The 18,426-nt window shown below is 36.9% G+C and overlaps 2 protein-coding genes across 2 annotated transcripts; one reads left to right on the top strand and one right to left on the bottom strand.

Annotated features, from left to right (window-relative positions):
• The first annotated feature begins 20 nt into the window (after positions 1-20).
• LOC121996932 lies at positions 21-1,993 on the top strand. Its single transcript, XM_042551100.1, has 4 exons — positions 21-256; positions 826-947; positions 1,427-1,506; positions 1,592-1,993. Exons 2-4 carry the CDS (start codon positions 882-884, stop codon positions 1,836-1,838), a joined length of 393 nt encoding a protein of 130 aa, XP_042407034.1. The 5' UTR covers positions 21-256; positions 826-881; the 3' UTR covers positions 1,839-1,993.
• A 241-nt stretch (positions 1,994-2,234) lies between these two features.
• On the bottom strand, positions 2,235-5,124 carry LOC121996929 (iron-sulfur cluster assembly protein 1-like). The gene is made up of 3 exons (XM_042551095.1): positions 4,732-5,124; positions 3,928-3,982; positions 2,235-2,624 (listed from the first exon to the last, which is right to left on the bottom strand). Exons 1-3 carry the CDS (start codon positions 5,030-5,032, stop codon positions 2,465-2,467), a joined length of 516 nt encoding a protein of 171 aa, XP_042407029.1. The 5' UTR covers positions 5,033-5,124; the 3' UTR covers positions 2,235-2,464.
• Positions 5,125-18,426: the final 13,302 nt, after the last annotated feature.

The raw sequence follows: 18,426 nt of genomic DNA, 5'->3' as shown, positions 1-18,426 counted from the left end.
TTTTTCTAATATAATTAGTCGGTCCATTCGTTCGAATTCCCCAACCCTCGGCGCCCGCAGCCGTCACGACGTCGGCGACGATCTGGTCCCATATCCCCCTCTCTCTCTCTCTCCGTTCTTGCTCGGATCGTCACTGTCCCGGTCGTTTCTCTCCCGTACTTCTCGACCATCTCCCTCACTCCTCACTCTCCCGGTCGAGAGCCGCCTCCCACAACAACCCCGACGCCCTTCACCGTCCCAGCGAACCAAAGACTATGTAAGTATGAATTCATATGTAATGGTTGAAGGTGTGAATAAAATGGTTTCTTACATGTAGGAATCAATTGGCATGACTGCCTCCTACAATTCTTTCACGAACTAAATAAATTAGGCCTCTTCATATAGAATAGATAAAATGGTTGGAGTATCATCCCTTATATGTATCAGTCTCCTATAGTGGTTTATGATTTTTTTGGTTTGATATCACTAATGTTTTCATAAATTCAATTACACAAATCTTGTTAAATTTACTAGCACAATTTTATGTAAGGTTGTTAAACAATAAATCCAATGGTTGTTGGTTAGATCCTTCCCATAATGGACTTAGATTGATTATGTCCATACTGAAATCTAAGAAAGTAATTAAGCTTAGTACTATTGAAGATTTTAATAGTGCTTTTCCCTTATTGGATGAATTGAGTATCCTTCACTATCCAAATCGATACAACTATCCTTCACTATCATTGCTTGTAGTTAGTTATGATTTTCCTTTGCTATCCCTGATTGGAGAATTGACAGTCAAATCAGCTCTTTGTTTGGATAATTAAGGTGCCATAATCTGAGCAGGTCCTGATACATTATCGAGGGACAGAGAAGGGTCTTTGAGTTTATCAAAAGATAGGATGGGTACTGAACCAAATGCCAACAAGATACCAAAAGTGGTGAAACTTGACAAGGCTCTGAAATTGGTAATGCATTTCGATACCACCTTTATTTGTTATTGTACATTATTGTTTTAGTATTGGGTTTATGCCTTAAGTTTTGAAGCTTTATCAATATTCAGTTTATTGTTAATTGTAAAAACATTAGTGTGATATATACTAAACAGGGCTCCATTTCCAATCAAATTGGACTAGTTGTGGAAGAAGAACTGTGAATTTTGAGGCATGGACCAAGCTCTGAAGACTAATAACTGAGATCTATCTTCCTATTTTCATCACAATCTGCAAAAATATCTCTACTGCGTTGTTATAAGTAAAAATTGTCAGCTCCATGATTCCAATAAATGCCCACTAGTTCCCCTTGTTACATTCTGGTCTGCACACCTCTGTGAATTGTGATATTATTCCTTTATTTGTCTTTTGGATTATGAAAGATGAGAAAGCTTAATCTAGAACTATGGGAAACCATATAGCTATGTTGATTCTAATGGAGGTGTGGATTTCAGGCTGAAACATGGGTTAATAGTATGACCACATCAGCAAGCGATGAACCGAGCGAAGTAGAATCTGAGGGTCGACCTTCAAGGTGCCTTGAATGTTGCACAGCTATGCTTATTATTTGTCGGGCGCTATGTCAGTATGAGATTTGGTTGATTAATATGCTTGTGTAGGTTGGGTCTGGGAGCTAAACTCACACCAAAAGCTAAAGTTGCAGTTTCAGTCGATCAAGCGGCAAGAAGATTGCTTGGGAAGTTGAACTCTAAGAAGAAATTGACTTCAGAAAATGTAGAGAACATCCCGGTTAAAGAGAACGTGTTGAGTGAGGAGGATGAACCAGAGAGCAGGACAAGAGCTTTTGTGAAGAAAAGATCAATACCATCACCAGCAACTTTACAGTCTACCAAGAAGAGAAGATGATGCATGTTGACTCCTCATCAAGTTCAGATCCTTTTGGAGACACATTTGCATTTGATGTTAGGTTATTTGTTGCTTTTGTTGTTTGATTGAATGCAGTGTCATTCTGCTATGCGTGTCGGTGCTATTTTACCTTTAAAGTATGTCATTTTTATGAACTCATCTTTCTTGGTACATTCATTCACTTTGAGCGTCAATTCTATGTTTTATAAGTGATCTTGCAAGCTTCGAAAAACAATATTCACCAAAGCATCAAACTACGATTAAAAATAAACTATTTTGTGTTTTGCAGGATCAAATTGCCAAATCGTCCGGCCATCTCCAAAATTGCTACCTCGAACTTCCATATCACCACTTTGGATCATGAATATTCTCCATATACCATAAAACAACTCAGAATAAGCAAAAGAACAACCATAAATCCAAGATACGATCTTTAAAAGTTTATATCCCCCTAGCTTATTTTTAAACAATATAAACACACCAGAAAGTGGCATTCTAACCAGGAAGGTATTAGTTTTCTCGGATCAGTTTGCACCGTTATAGGCATATGATGCACACTAAACGCAAGTTATACCACTTAGTACATTCTAGGCAAGTCTTGCAAGTATGTCCTTCCAAGTGACCTTTTAGGCATTTGCAACCTTGTCAGTTTGCACTGCCTCGGTCTTACCAGTAGATTTGACTTTCTTTGCTTCATAGTCTTTCACGGCCGCTTTGATTGCATCTTCTGCAAGCATGCTGCAGTGAAGCTTCACCGGGGGAAGTGAAAGGTGCTTGGCAATATCGCTATATAACATCACAGGTATAAATAATATCATCAGATCAGTAATGAAATCAGATTAGAGCAATGGTTTTCTAAAATAACTTTTAGTACAAAGGCAGGGCAAATGCAAAAGCCAAAAACGATGGTGAAATGAGGAAACGACCAAGCAAGTAAAACAATAGAGAATATTCTAAAGTACAACAAAAGCTTAGGCCCTAGTAATAAGAAATTCCAAAGTGTACAATACATTATATTCTTTACCTCAATTGTGGAGCTCAGTGAAGCATGACCACCGGAGTAAGAACAGAATTAAATCATAGTACAAATTTATAAAACAGTAAAATAACTACATCACGTGACACCTTGAGGGGTATCTCCTACTTATCACAGTAGGAATTTAAGGTAGCGGATTGAGAGGTATCTCCTACTTATCAGTTGAAAATTAATTATTAATACACGAAAATTGAAGAGTAGATGAAATCATAGAGTTGTTCGACTAATCATTGTTGCTGCACAGCTGGGGAAAATTTTATGGAAAAATCTAATAATAGAAATCCACAAAGTCAAAAACTCACAATATGCACAACAGTTGTATTCATTCATAAGAAACGTGACCAAAAATATTTCCCAAGACCTCCATTTGATGTACACCTTCAAAAATCACCTAGCTTGTTGTGGGTTATAAAAAGAGAACTATGACGTCAATTCATGAATGGCAAGCCAATTCATAGCTGGATTATAACCATTATAAAAAAACTCCTTGATAGATCAGAATAATCAAAATATGTACCGGCACAGTCATTGTTAATCAAGCTGCAAAAAACTATCATTGATTATTACTTTTTAGTATTTTCCAGTTTTTTGTTACACGCCTAAGAAATTTATTCTGCAAAGCCTTTGTTACATCGAAAGTTTGAAACTAATTGAGATTTGCTAGTGGATACTATTTGGGTCAGAGTCAGTTGTTTCCATTACATTCCAGCCTTCCAAAAAATGGTTCTGACTCTGATAGTTTAATTTATTTTAAAGCTCAATCATTTCAGTCTAGCCTGGTGCTCATAAATTATTTTAACAGAATTAGCAGACAATACTCACTTGCTCTTGTCTATATAATGGAAAACGAATGTAGGGTATTGAATTATGACCAACTAATCCAGATTTGTTTGGGTCATGATTGCTTCCATCTAACTGCAGCTCTCTCCAACTGAGTCTCAGTTTTTTTTTTTTTCTATAGTTCTAGATGTTGGTGCTGCAGAAAATATTAGTCTTGTCCTCTTGAAAGTTCAGCAACTTAGCTATAGTAGCAAGTTATGGAAAATCACTTACGTATTTTTTATGGATAACACTTCCTCCATTTGCTTTCCCTTCACCCATTCTGTAGCTGCAATTGATAATAGATCAATATCATTTGATGCATTATGGAAGAAACAACAACTTATTGACATTGAATAGAACCATAATAAGGACAACCCGGTAACTTATGCATACAAAATGCTTTTTAAGCCAATGCTTAATCATCCATCCAAAGACGAAATAGAAAGTTCTCTTAATGAGAAAATGCCAACGATAATTAACAGAATCAGAAATTGATATCTGGATCTTGAAATATGCCAGTGAATTGCTACTGATTTGGTCAAAGGCTTTTTTAATGTCAGCCACAATAACATTTCAACCATTGTTTTTCTCTTAGCAAACAAAGTGAGAAACTTGTCATGTCCCCAGTTGTGTAGGCGCTTCAAGTTCAAGCAAGGGAACCAAATTAGCTACTGGATTCAAGAGTTGATCGCTAGTCAAAAAAATGTTTGTCAACAGCATCCATTCATTCTATTATTTTCATTTCCCTAGTGTTTCATTGTGTCTGAACCCTAACTACAATGTTTAAAGAACAACAGCAGAACAACGTGAGCAATTGCTTTCAGGATTCAAGTATTCATCTTGGAAATGTTTTCCTCCTTAATTTCCTATAAATATATAGCAGAAATCGTTTCGCGTCCTTCAAAATTGCTTATTAATCGTCGTCCAAATTGTATCATTGACACTAGGAACAAATTCCAAATAAAAAAAGACATAATTGAAGCAAACTGAAAAAGGGAATCGAGTCCAGATTGGAAATTAGGGTTTAGGTCATACCGACAGAAGATGACGCGATGGCCGAGCCACAACCAAATGTCTTGAAGCAGGCATCAACAATCTTTCCGGTAGTATCGTCGACCTTGATCTGCAGCTTCATCACATCGCCGCACGCCGGCGCGCCGACAAGACCCGTCCCCACCGACGGATCGTTCTTGTCGAAGGATCCGACGTTCCTAGGGTTATCGTAGTGGTCCACCACCCTCTCGTGGTATCCCCGCCACGCCGTCGCCGACGCCGACGCCGGCGCCCGTTTTCCCAACCCAAATCCTAGAATCCGCCTTCCCGCAGCCCCTAACATCTTCGCCTCGCCTCTATCGCCCACCCAATCTGTCGATTTCTCGATCGGCGAACTGAGCAAAAGACGCAAGCAAGAATAAAAAAAATGAAAGGCTGGAATTTTTTATCCCATCCAAATCCATGATTATCAATTAAATTTAAATACCAATGGAGTCTCATTTTTCCCCTTATTACTTAAATACCAATAGAGTGCTTCCTTTTATTTTTCACTCTAAAAATATCTATAAAATATTAATATTTTGTATTATGCGAAATTACTTTTTTCAAATTAGTCATCTCTAATGTATTAACATATTACATTTTATTGATTTACCTCTTTAGATATTCAACTCACACCTTTCGGACGGTGCTGATTTTTAATTGAGCCAGATGAAAAGGCCCAACATATGGCTTAAAAGCCTTACCAATGGCCTTTTTTAGCCCACCAATAGTATATTTGTGTTTTTTTATTTTTATTATGTTTTTTCATGCAAGTTGCAGATATTTAATAAGTTGATTATGTTCTTTATGCAATTTCTAAATATGTGATTTATTTTTTTTCTCTTGTCAAAGAAAATCACTTTCCTCCAAATGTCAATATTTTATATTAATCATAATTTTGTTAGTGCAATTATTCTTGGATCAAGATTGACCAGTTGATTAAGTTCAGATTGACTCAAGCTTGAGTTTTGATATTTAAAAATATATTAAAAAGAAGTTCAGGGAGGACCAAATATTTGACTGGAAAAATCTTAACTAGAGGTTAGGTAACAGAAAGGTCTAACTGGAGGTTAGTCAACGGATAATCCTAACTGAAAGTCCGGCGACGAAAAGTCTTAGTAGGGTTAAGCAATGGAAAATCTAATTGGGAACTAGACAATGGAATTTCTAGCAAAATTAGACAGTGGAAAACCTAGTTGGAAACTGGGCATTGGAAATCCTAACGGGACTAGATGGTGGAAGATCTAGTTGGAAACTAGACAATAAAAGTCCTAGCGAGGCTAGACAAGGGAAAAGTTCAAGTGAGTCAAAAGTTAATTGGACACTTGTTGAAGAAACTTTCGCAAGTCAAGGTTGACCAGATGTTGGGCAAAAGAACTCTAAACTTGAATTCCAAGTGTCAGCAATCGATTAAGATAATTAATTAGCTCAGAGCAATCAATTAGGATAATTGATTGAGAGTATTTTCGTGAGAGCACAAAAGGTGTCAAAATCGATTGGGCAACCGATTATGGCAATCGATTGGGCAACATATCTCTCGCGAATAGAAAGGTTTTGAATAGATTGAGGGAATAGATTTAGGCTTCACTGATCAATTGGGCAAATCAATTGGGCCTTTTTCGTGAGAGAACAAAAAGTGCGGAAATTGATTGGGCAATCGATTAGGTAGTTTTTTTTTCTCGTGAATAGAAGTTTTAGAATTAATTGACTTAATCGATTAGAAGTTGATAATTGATTAGTGTGTGGTGTTAACCATTTTGCATGTCACTAGGCGCTTCAAATTAATAAAGATTGGAAACTCACATAATCTAACGATAAATGTCGTAGCAACGAGTCCCAAGTCGTATTTTTTCAAGGATAACTAGTGAGTATGTGTGAACTCTAGAATTGACGCAAGATCAACTAAGCTTTTCCATTTAACTCACAATCCAAATTAATCTTATCTAATAAAATCAAGAACAGAGTCAAGAAAGGTCAACCTCATTTGAACATGATTCTATTCCATCTCATCAAGTAAATAACAATTAAATCGGATTCTCATGTATCATTTTATCAAATGCATCAATTGACACATCTTCCATTACATTCACAGTAGTAGAACATTCAAGCATTAAACACTCATATTTGCAGTAGCCATTGAATTCTTCCATTGCATACACGAATTGAGCATTCATCATATAGGCATATTCAAAGTACAAAGATTGAATGTAAAGATTAAAGAATTTCCAACTAATAACCGAAACTACAATCTAGCATAAACAGAATTGCAAGTTCAAATGAACATAAATTGCAAGCAATTAACACAAGATTCGGATTGTAGAACTCAATCAAAAATGAAATTGCAAAGGAAATTCAAAAATGAAATTACAGAAGTAAACTCAAACATAAATTGAAGTATGAAATACTAAACAAAGAATTACATACAATCTATCTATCAGATCTTCAGATCTGAGCAAGTTCAAGACCAATTTAAAGACAAAGATAAAGAAAATAAAAACCTAAAGCATTCCACAACCAAACCCGAACTCAAACTCTCCTCTCTGCTGTTAAACAGCGGTGTTCTTGGAAACCTCCCCTCAAACACCCGATGAACAATGAACAAGCTTCCAACTATTACCAGGGGTCGCTCACAGCTCCAAGAAACCTCCCTCAAAGCTCACACCTGTCTCGTAACTTCATTAGCCGAAGAACAAAGCTCAAATTTTGTGAATTGCCATACTAATTCGATTAATCAGATCTACTTAGCTTAGCTATGGAATGGAAATCGGTAAAGAATCAGAAACTCCAAGAAACCTTCCTCAAAGCTCTGTTGAATGTGAATAACGCCAATCGGGAACCTCCCTTGATCAGGTATGCGGCGATGAAGAAGAATCAAAATCGCAACTGAAGAAACCTCCCTTTTGCCACTCTCTGATCTCGGAGGATGAACGCCGGCAGCTCGAGATCACCGTCAGAGAAGAAGCTCAACTCCCGGATCTGGAATGTGGAACGAAGCCTCGGCATCACGGAGAAGAAGACGGTGAACAGTGTAGAAATCGCGAACACGCCGAGCCCAGGAAGCACTGTAGCTTCTCAAGGTTTTTAAATCCTCCTCAAATCTGATCGGACGGCCCAGAGTGTTTCTGGGCTTGATCAACGGCTAGAACATATCAGATCTGGATCAAAGCTTCTAGATCTTCATCAACGGATAAGATCTACTCCTCATTAGGTTGGATGGGCTAGATCTTCAATGGATGACTCAGATCTACTTGATCTTGGATGAACGACCCATAATGCTCCAAAGCTTGATCGACTTGTTTATGTTGGGACCGAAAAGTAGCTAGAGGGGGGGGTGAATAGCTCTTCACGCGATAGGTGCTCGTCGTATCTTGTTTCTTCGATGGTGTGCAGTGGAAATACAAGAAACAAAAACATACAACGCTAACAAGGAGGGTTTACTTGGTATCCACCTCACAAGAGGTGACTAGTCCAAGGATCCACACCGACTCACGCACCCTCCACTAAGAAATCACTCCTTTTCGGTAACTACCGAAGGCGGAGAAGCCCTACAAGCTCACAGTACAAGAAGAAAGAAAGGAAAACAAATACAAGCAATAGCTTACAGGTTTTACACTGAAAACCCTAACCCTAGCTTTCTTCTTCTTCTGTAGATCCGCCTTTTGACATGGAAGACCTCTAAGAATGTTCAAGAACTGGCGGTGAGAACCCTGTGGAGAAGCTCTGTGATCGCTGGTGAAGATCGGGAGAAAAATGGCTGAGAGTTCTGCCGAAGGAATCGCACGCCTGCAGCCTTTATCTGCGCCAATGATCGGATCCCGATCGATTGGATTGTTCCCAATCGATCGGGGAGGCTTTGGATCGATCAACGGATTAATCCAGAGTGCCTTTGTTCTCTAAGAATTTGCCTGGATCGATCGGCTGATCGATCCAGGGCTTATCGCGACAGAACACACCTTCCCAATCGATCCACTGATCGATTGGGACCTCTGGATCGATCAGCTAATCGATCCAGAGGCGTTCTGTGCGCTCGCGACTTCCTCCCAATCGATCCACTGATCGATTGGGACGAAGGCTTCTCGCGGGGACACCCCAATCGATCGGCCGATCGATTGGGCTCCAGCCAATCGATCGGCTGATCGATCCAACTGCTGGTTTTTGCCCAAAACCAAGTCCCAAAGCCTCCAAACCAACATCCGGTCAATCCATGACCTGTTGGTTCATCATGCCTAGCATCCGGTCATCCTTGACCTGCTAGGGCTCCCTCACCAAGTGTCCGGTCAATCTCTTTGACCCACTTGGACTTTTCTCCTCTTGCCAAGTGTCCGGTCAATCCTTTTGACCTACTTGGACTTTCACCATATGTCTGGTCAACCTTGACCCATCTGGATTTCCCTTGCCTGGCTTCACTCACCAGGACTTTCACCTAGCTTCACTCACCAGGACTTTCCAACTGTCTGGCTTCACTCACCAGGACTTTCACCTAGCTTCACTCACTAGGACTTTCCAACTGCCTGGCTTCACTCGCCAGGACTTTCACCTAGCTTCACTCACTAGGACTTTCCTTCTGCCTGGCTTCACTCACCAGGTCTTTCATCTGGCTTCACTCACCAAGATTTCCCTTCGGCCTAACATCCCAGTTAGGACTTCCCCGTCAAGTATCTGGTCAACTTTGACCTACTTGACTCTTCTTCAACCAACCTGATCAGACCCTGATCAGGGGAGAATTGCACTAAATAATCTCTCCAAATGAACAACTGCATTGTCAAACATCGAAACTCAAACCAAGACTCAAGTTTGGTCAACTAGGTTAGCCTTGACCTGAGGGATATTGCACTTACAGTTTAGCCCTAGATTTTAGTCCAAATGTGGTCTGATCTAATCGGGTCCATGACCTTTTGATGCCTATAAAATAATAATCAAATATTAGCATCAAATACCATAATAATTGGCTAATTTGCAATTAAGTCTAAGATCAAATGTAATTTATAAAATGCAATATAAATGTGAGTTTAAGCTAAGAGTAAACCATTAAGAACATGCATTATGAATCAAAATAATGTAGCTAAATCATGGTTATCAGTGTGACTCACTAATCTATTATACATGCAAAAATAATCCATTTTGTAGGGTTTGAACTATCGATTTAACGTGACAATTGATTAAGGGTAAGACCAATCGATTGGGAGGTATTTTTCAACAGGAGAGAAATCCTAAAAAAGAGGAGTTTATGGATATTTGAAGATGTTAGTTCTTGGATAGTTGAGGAAAAAATACTATTATATTTCATTGTATTTTCAACTAATCAACAGACATTTCTGACCAACAAGAGATCAAGTAAGAAGGTGTTCATTGTATTTGTATTATTATCTCTTGTTTTGTACTATTCTTGTGGTATTCTCATGTTCAAAAATTGTACTAGGCTTCTCCGCCTCTGGCAAAAAGGTTTCCATAGTGAAGCTTTGAGTGAGGAATTAACCCTTAGATTAGTCATCTCAAGGAAGTGAATATCAAGTAAAATCGAAGGTGTTAGCATTATGGAGTCTTTGCTTTAAGTTTCCGCTACAAATTAAGTTTGAAGAAGTGAAGCGACCAATTAACCCCCCCCCCCCCCAACTCATACATGTCCTACCAAGTTGTATCAAAGCGAAACCGCTCTTTTTTGAGCTAATCGCCGAAAAAAGCAAAGAGCTAGAGGAAAATAAGAAGCTATATTCTTGACACCCTTTAATATCAACAAGTCATTGGATTAATTTTCAAAAGTACTCACGTGTACAAATGGATCCTTGAGATAGATTCGGATTTGACATCCGAGTGCCCCCATCATTTGGAATGAGAAGATTTGATCTTTGAAAATCAAAGATGGAGAACTTCTTGATAATGGGCATAGAGCAATAGTTTGCTCTAATTGAGAGATTTGAAGCTCCAATGGATGACAAAAAAAACTTCTCAAGAAAAAGAAATGGACCGAGGAGCAAGTTCAAAAATTCGAGACTAATGATAAGGTAATTAGATTACTAGTTAATATTTTACCTAATATTACTTTATGTAAGATAGATGAATATAAAGATGCCAAGGAGTTATGGAGTAAGTTGGCCAAGCTCCATAAAGATCCAACCTCAATGCAATGTGAAAGCACATCCAAAGAGGGAGACTCTTTAGGTCAAGAATAAGAGGATTCAGAAGTTGAAAGGTGTTCAACATATGAGGATGAAATTGAAGAAGTATCCATCTCAAAGATTGATGGAGAGAGACCATTAACACCAAACCAAGATGATCTCTCTACCTCTTAATCAAATGAAGAAAAATATGTCACCCATATAAATAAAGAAGGTATAATAATTTCAATTGTTAAAAATAAAAATCATATCATATGCTTTGAGTGTAGGAAAAATGGACATTACAAGAGCAAGTGTTCAAACTAGGTAAGAAGAAGATTAAAGTTGCACCTAAGGCGAAGGAGAGACTAAGAGAAGGTAGCTCCTTAATATGAAAGGGCAAAGAGTACATTGTGTACTTCTTATGCAATCACAAGGGATATTATCAAAATCAATGTCTAAGTAGGAGGTTCTCAAGTAAGAACAAAGAATGAAGCTCAAGTCATGAGGGAGCTTCCAAAAGTAAATCTAAGGTATCATTAGTTAATGGTACTCCTTTATATCATGGTAAAAAGACATGTTAGAAATATTTTTTATGATTTTGGTTCTATTTATCATAAAAATAGAAAATAGGATAATTCTAAGGATGTTTATAAGTCATATCGTGTTAGAACAACTCTATCTAAGGATAGGAAAGTAGAAAATGGCTTAGGCAATAACCCAAAACAATCTAAATATGTGCCTAAAAAGAAAAATGTTCAAGGCAATCATAAAAAATCAAAATTTGAGGATTTAAAGATGGAAAATCAAATTTTGAGGTCAAGATTTGATCAATTAGAAACAACCTTTAAGAAAACTACAAATGAAGTTAGGGGGTTTAAGAAGAAAAACATAAGCTTAGATAGGCAACAACCATCTAAGGGCAAGAAAGGTTTGGGATACAAATCTAGAGTCAAGGAGGATGTGCCATCATATCATAGAGTATTATATAGTTATGAAACCAACCCTAAGTCTAAAAGTCAAGTCAAAATTACAAGAAAGGTTATCTCTAGAGTTGACTTTGAGGCATCATTTAGTAGGTGGGATATGATAAGTAGTTAAAGTGATAAAAAGTTGTCACCCTAAGTCAATTTAGTATACCTTGGAGGAGTCAATGATTGTTTATCACACCAACTCAATTGTTTACCACTTACTTTAGGATTTGTGGACTGATTAAAAAATGAGAAGAACATGGGATAAATATTTAATCCATAGGATATCACTCCTACCAAACACTCCCTGAGAAGACTAATGTAACTAAGGCTTCTAAGAAGCATAAAAAAGTCATTTGGAAAGTTTTTGGAAAAGATATCTCTAATAAATATCTAGAACACTCGATAAGCATTAATAGATTTTAGGTTCCTAAGAGTGTATTCTCTACATATTAAATGAGTTTTTAATATGTTAATTCTAATTGGAATGGTAGTTAACCCAACCATAGAGAAGTTATCACTTTAGGAAATTTTCAAGGTATTGTCACACCTTGAAAATGAAAAATTGGTTTTTACTCTTGAAGAGTAAAAATGTGTCGATTAAAAATTTTAACTTATTGAGCTTGTTCAAATTAGCACAAATAAGATAGAATTTAAAAAAAAAATGTCAAGTTAGAATTTTGACATTTTCTAAGAAGATGAGGTCAATTTATATTTCTTTTGGCATAATAATTAGAGTTGACACTTAGATAGCATACCTAGGCATTTTTCTTTGTGTTAAGTATTTACTTTCCACTATAACTATTATATTTCTATGTCCTATCACTTGTCATGACATCATATATTCATATTGCTATTGTATTACATGTCATATCTGTTGGTTGCTACTCGGAAAACTTAGAGGTTCCACTATACAAAAATTTTGTACAAAGGTCTGAACCTTTTCCTAGCTACCATGTGTTTTTTTAAATTAAATTTTTGGATCGCCTGCGGAACTTAACACGTTTGATCCAAAACTTAATCTATTTGTTCTTTTAGGTTTTGACTTGGGTCTCCTGCGGAATTTAACACGTTCGACCCAAATCACCTTAAGTTATTAATTCCATTAAATATTAATTTCCATAATTGGTTCCCAGTACTGACGTGGCGAGGCACACGGCCTTCTTGGATATGAGAGCAACCACCACCGACTAGACAAAGCCTTTTAAGGAAAACTAATATTTAATTTCCTTAAATAACTTTAGGTCAACTGAAAAGAACAATCAAATCACAAGGAAAAGAAAAACAAAAAAAACACAACATCGAAAATAAATTCGAAATACTAGAATCGCATGCCTCTTGTATTTGGTATTATTTCCAAAAATAACTAGTATGATGCGGAAAGGAAAAACACTAGTTATACCTTTTAGAAAGACCTCTTGATCTTCTACCATATTCCTCTTCTAACCTCGGACGTTGTGTGGGAACGATCTTCCGATATGAGAACCACCAAGCACCTTCTTCTTCCTTACAAGTTTCGTCCATCAAAACTTCTCCTAGGATGAAGAGGTTCGGCCATCACCACCATGCTCCAAGGGATGCTAGAAACAAAACTTCCTTTCTCTCCTTCTTCTTCTTCTTAGATCCGGCCACCAAAGCTATCTCCACCATGAGAAGGTTTCGGCCACACAAAGGAGAGGAGAGGAAAGAAAGGGCCGGCCACACCCAAGGAGAAAAGAGAGGAAAAATAGAATAGAGTCGTTCACCTTGAAGCCTCCTCTACCCCCTCTTTTATAATCCATGGTCTTGGCAAATAAGGAAAATTTAATAAAACTTCCTTAATTCTTTTGCCATTGAAAAGGAAAATTTATTTAATTAAAATAATTTTCTCTTTTCAAATTATAATGGCCGACCACTCTTCTCCCAAAACAAGGAGAGTTTTAATTAAAACAAAAATTAAAACTTCCTAATTTGTTTCTAGAAATTTATAAAATTTCTCCAATAATTTTAATCCTTCATGATTGGTTAATAAAAAGAAATTTTATAAATTAAAATCTTTCTTTTAAACATGTGGATAATTTCCAAAAGAAAAGTTATCTCTAAAAATTAAAATCTCCTTTCAATCTACAAATAAGGAAAGATATTAAATCTTTTCTTAATCTTTGTAGAAACTAATAAAAGAGAATTTTTAATTTTTAAATTTTAAATCATGAATATAATTAAAAGGAAAGTTTTTACCAAAATTAAAATCAACCTTTTAATCTACAAATAAGGAAAGAGATTTTAACTCTTCACTTAATCTTTTGTAGAATCTTATAAAAGGAAGGATTTAAATTTTTAAACTCTCTTTTAAATTATATTATCCACATAAGAAAAATTTTAAAATTAAAATTCCTTTTTATTTTAATAGGGACGGCCACATGAATTCACCCATGAACATACCCATGGCCAGGGCCTTGGTCTCCAAGCTAGCTTGGTCGGCCCCTGTAGGATGGGTAAGAAGGTGGGTATAGGTGGGTATAGTACTCTATAATTAAGAGGCTACGATAGGGACCGAGAGGAGGAATTGGTTTTGGTCTCCCGATAAAATTAAGCATCCCGTGCTCGCCCCGAACACATAACTTAATTTTATCAATAATAATTCATTCCACTAGAGAACTATTATTGAACTACCGCACCAATCCCAAATTACATTTTGGGCTCCTTCTTATCATGAGTGTGTTAGTCTCCCTGTGTTTAAGATAACAAATGTCCACTAATTAAGTAAGTTACTGACAACTCGCTTAATTAATATCTAGCTCCAAAAGTAGTACCACTCAACTTCATTGTCATGTCGGACTAAGTCCACCTGCAGGGTTTAACATGACAATCCTTATGAGCTCCTCTTGGGGACATTCTCAACCTAGATCACTAGGACACAGTTTCCTTCTATAATCAACAACACACACTATAAGTGATATCATTTCCCAACTTATCGGGCTTATTGATTTATCGAACTAAATCTCACCCATTGATAAATTAAAGAAATAAATATCAAATATATGTGCTTGTTATTATATTAGGATTAAGAGCACACGCTTCCATAATAACTGAGGTCTTTGTTCCTTTATTAAGTCAGTATAAAAGGAACGACCTCAAATGGTCCTACTCAATACACTTTAAGTGTACTAGTGTAATTATATAGTTAAGATAAACCAATACCTAATTACACTACAACCTTCCAATGGTTTGTTCTTTTCCATCTTGGTCGTGAGCTACTGTTTATAATTTATAAGATACTGATAACATGATCTTCTGTGTGTGACACCACACACCATGTTATCTACAATATAAATTAATTGAACAACTACATTTATCATAAATGTAGTCATTTGACCAATGTGATTCTTATTTCTAGATAAATGTTTATACCAAAAGCTAGGCTTTTAGTATACACTCTAACAATATCATACATGCATCATTAAGCTATGATAGTTTCTCTTCTGAGAAATACACATTTGATGTATATCATAGTCATTATCATGCATTATTTTAAATTTCTTATAATTAAGGATAATGATATTAATTGACATCCTATGTAAGATAATCAAAGTTAAACTACCTAGATAGAAATGCATGATCCCTTTATGTAATATACCAAAAAATCTAGATAAAAATTTAAAATAATCAAAATTTGACATAATTAAATTATTTTAAGGAAAATAAATATACTTTTGTGGATAATTTATCAGGAATTACTTTGATATGAATTTATAAAATTTAATGGATTTTTTCTAGATTTTAAAAAAATTATTTTAGATTTTATAGGGTAAACGGATAAAATAGAAAGCATATTTAAAATGTCCAATTAAAGTGAGAGTTGATGGAGTATATAAGCTAACGTTTGCTAATCAAACCCTAAGTCTAATTCCTCCCATCCGCCATTATTCCTTCGGCACCGCTCCTCTTCGCGCACTGGCAATGCACTGTGGTCATCGCCGCGCAGGCTACCCAAGACCCTCGTCTTCGGCGCCTGGCTGGCTCTCTCCTCCTCTCTTCAATGGGATCTCACGACAATAGTTTTTTCATGCGATTCGAGCTGATGTCGCGTCTCTTCTTCGTGCAGCAGTGCTGCTCTCTACTATACACCCTCTTCGAGACCACCGTCCGTCTCCGCTGCCTTCCCCACGCGTGATATGCACCTCACCGTCAGTCGTCAGCACCGTGCACTGCTACCCACGCCACCGTCCTTGGTGGTCGGCCGAAGGCAAGCCACCTGTCCGCACACCACCGTCGTCCCCGTTGATTCTACTTTATAAACATCCGTCGTGGAAAGCTCTAGCCCCAGCGACCGTCGTGGCTTGTTCAGCTAAGCAGCGGTCTTCACCCTGTTCCCTTCCCCGTCGCCATGGGCAGTTGCGCCTCTCCACCACTCAAGTTCACTACTACATTGTTGTTGGCATCATGTACCCTGCCGATAGTTTGCCTGACAGCGCCAGTCGAGGCACTGCCAGTCAGCCCTTCTTCTTCCCCTTGCGCTTGTGCATCACCACCTCACCGTCGGTCGCCACTTTGCTCCACTACTGGAGCGACCAGCAACGTGCGCCTCATGTTCCTTGATAGCTGATTTATTGGGCATATTATTTTGGTAATTTTTGGATGGGTTTTGGGGAGCTATTGTATGGATGAATCGATTTGTGATGTGGTTTTACAAAGTAAGGATTGATTTGAGCTAACCACATTTTTCTTTTAATTCATTAATTTTTGTCTCATAAATGTAATTTGGTTGTGTAGGTAACTCATAGGGTTATTGAGCAAGGAATTAAAGATCATTTGAAGAGAAGTTGGGTTCGTGCAACCAAGTAGCGAAGCGAGTCAGTTTAATCATTTGGACCCATTCCATGTGACTCAACCAATTGGACCAAACCTAGCTACTGTTGAATCAATTGAAGTCAAGTTGAGCCATGTGAACTAGCCAAACAAGCCAACCTAACTGAAACAAGTTAAGTGAACCAGTTCAATAAGGATTTAAAAGCTTGATTCCGGCACTGTACGCAGTGGCTTGGGCTACTATTCATCATGTAATCGTTGTTTCCAAACACGGTCACAAGTTCCTTTCCACTTCTCAGATTTGAGATCCAGTTTCCTTTGTCGATGGCGAGATCTGAGCAACCAGCGAACAATGTCCGATGATCAGAGTGTGGTAGGAGGTGTTTTCCCTGTTTGTGGTCTTGACTTCTGTGTTCCCCTACTTGCACAGATTAGAGGACGGTTCCCCGATCTGAGCTTCCATCATCCAACAGAGGTGACGACGCCATTTTCTCGACATTTTCGATCCCATTTCATTTTTGAATTCATCCGCGACTTCTGAATCGATCAGATCAATCGATCAAGAATAGGGATTCTAGATTTCAAACCTCTTTTCTTCGTGCGTCGAGAGTTTCAGTTGATCACGAGCTTAAAGAGCGGTTCCCAAGAGCTGTGAACATCATATGTTACTAGCTAGGAGTTCGATTCTTCTTCATCGATTGCTTGAAGGGCATTTTCCAAAAACATCTTTGTGTGACGGCAGAGAGAAGGGATTAGATCAGTGATCTAAGTTTGTGGAATGTTTCTTCACTTAGATTTGGGACTTATTTGTTAGATTGAATGTTTAGTTTTTTTTTTTTAACTACAACCGATTATTGATTAGAATTTTATGCATTACTTACTGTAAACTACACACTCCCCCACTATAGTTTAAGTTTACTGCTTCATTTCTACACTTGGGTAGATAAAATTCGAGTTCCACTTTTGTTCTGTAAGTAGTGACAATTTAAGTGTTGAAATTTGAATTCAATTTATACTCTGTAACTAAGGTTTTACAATTAGAGTAAGTAGATCTATTTTTTTTAGTTTAAATTTAGTGAACTCCACAAATTCTTTCCTGTTTTAAGCTTGAAACTTTAATTCTTCAAGTTATTGTTAGAATTCTTGACGCATTTGATTGATAGTTTGAATTCAATTCATAGTTCTGGTCTAATCAATAATTTAAGTTTATTCACAACCACTTTCATTAAAAAAACCCAAAAATAGTTTTGAATCTAGAATTTACACACACTTATTAGTTATCCTTGGAAAAATATGACTTGGGACCTATACTATATCTCTTCTCTTGAATTAATATGGAGTTTCAACAAATAATAATTTGAAGTGTCACATGACATGTATATGGCCAACACCATTCCCTACACTGCTACTGTCGTCCTCAGTGAGCCGCCACCAAAGGAGAAGAGGGTAACGAATCAGTTAACTTAAGTTTTATTCGATTGATTAACTTGTATTAGAAATCGAAGTTTTATTCGATTGACTAACTTGTATTAGAAATCGATGAGAGATTGATTAGAAGCTAAGGTTGATTATTTGTGTATGTGATTAATTAGTTCAATTAATTAATCAGATAATTATCTTAGGTTATGCTCACTAATAGATTTAGGGTATTTAATTAATTTGGAATGATGATGAAAGTTAATTGATTGAGTTATTAAACAATAATTAATTTTATTATCGTGGTTAAGCAAGTAATAGGGATTATCAAATGACTAATAGATTTTTTAATTAGCTATAATTATGACTAATTAATAAATTACAGTTTCATTAAAAGTTTGATCATTGAGATCAATTAATTGATT

The sequence above is a fragment of the Zingiber officinale genome, chromosome 6A (genome assembly GCF_018446385.1).
Source record: "Zingiber officinale cultivar Zhangliang chromosome 6A, Zo_v1.1, whole genome shotgun sequence".
NCBI classification, from domain to species: Eukaryota; Viridiplantae; Streptophyta; class Magnoliopsida; order Zingiberales; family Zingiberaceae; genus Zingiber; species Zingiber officinale.
The sequence above is the reverse complement of the archived record's forward strand: the minus strand, read 5'-3'. Positions and strand labels throughout refer to the sequence as shown.